The sequence below is a fragment of the Fibroporia radiculosa genome (assembly GCF_000313525.1).
Source record: "Fibroporia radiculosa TFFH 294 genomic supercontigs, scaffold6008, whole genome shotgun sequence".
Taxonomy (NCBI): Eukaryota; Fungi; Basidiomycota; class Agaricomycetes; order Polyporales; family Fibroporiaceae; genus Fibroporia; species Fibroporia radiculosa.
The window spans coordinates 1-1,104 of NW_012133760.1; the positions used below are offsets into that span (position 1 = coordinate 1).

The 1,104-nt window shown below is 40.7% G+C and overlaps 1 protein-coding gene across 1 annotated transcript; it reads right to left on the reverse strand.

The window, feature by feature from the left end:
• Positions 1-142: 142 nt before the first annotated feature.
• On the reverse strand, positions 143-416 carry FIBRA_09000 (uncharacterized protein; the record flags this gene model as incomplete). The annotated part of the gene is made up of 2 exons (XM_012330603.1): positions 143-238; positions 306-416. The coding sequence occupies 2 exons, from the start codon at positions 414-416 to the stop codon at positions 143-145; spliced, it is 207 nt and encodes a 68-aa protein (XP_012185993.1).
• Positions 417-1,104: the final 688 nt, after the last annotated feature.

Here is a 1,104-nt window from a genome sequence, read left to right on the forward strand (position 1 = left end):
TCATATTATTGAGCTTCTGGCAGACCATCCTTTCATCTTGGTCTCAACAGAATGATGTATCAGTACAGGAGTAGAATCAAGAACTGATAGATGGAGTGATGGGAGTGAGATACTGAGATGAATCAGTGATGAATATTGACAGTTAGATATGAGGAGATGCAAGGATGGCAATGATATGCATCAGCAAATGATTGTCCATGAATAGAAAGTACAGGGTCTGGAGTAGGTGTACCCTGCTCTTAGGTCTAGTTTAGTGAAGAGCATCAGTTTAGCAGTTGCAATTTTGTCTAGAAGATCCTGTGCACAATGGATGGGGTAGGCATTCTTGATGGCAGCATTGTTGAGTTCTCAATAGTTTTGGCAAGGTCTAAAAGGTCACCATACTTCTTGTTGATGAAGAAGAAAGAAGAGGCCATGGGGACTTTGAGGGGTAGATATATCCCTTTTGTAAGTTTTCCTCAAGGAATTTGTCTAGCTCCCTGAGTTTGAGGGATGATAGGAGTGTGGCTTAAATCCAGAGTTCATTTCAATAGCATGATCCTAAGGCTTTGTTTGGGGTAGTCTTTCAGCCACCTTACTACTGAAGATGCTAGCAAAGATTGACAGGTACCTGGGGATGTTGCCAGCAAGAGTTTGAATTTCTTGGATTAAATGTGTCTACTGAATTCAATTTTGCCCAGTAATCCAATTGATATCAGGGTTGGATTTGTGGAACCAGGTGATACCTAGAATGAGTGGATTTCTTCCTAGGGAGGTAGTGTAGGCAGGATCTCTATGTTTTAAGGGCCTGAATTGCATGGTAGTGTGATCTGTGTTTCTTTGCAAATGTCAATGGAGTTATCCATAGCTTCTAAGTGAAGGAGAGCTTCACTGGTGATGGTGTTTGTGTTGGACTCAATAGTATAGTGTAAATAGATAGATCTCTGAGAGATTCTGGCCCTGTATACAGTAGGGGACAAAAGTGTTACAATGTTTGCAACAGTTGTGTTGCCAGCTAGACCTATATCTAATTAACAGCCATCAATATGTTGAACAAATAGTGAGACATACCCCAAGTTCTATTTATAGAACCACTACAATTGGTTCATGGATACTGCAGATTAG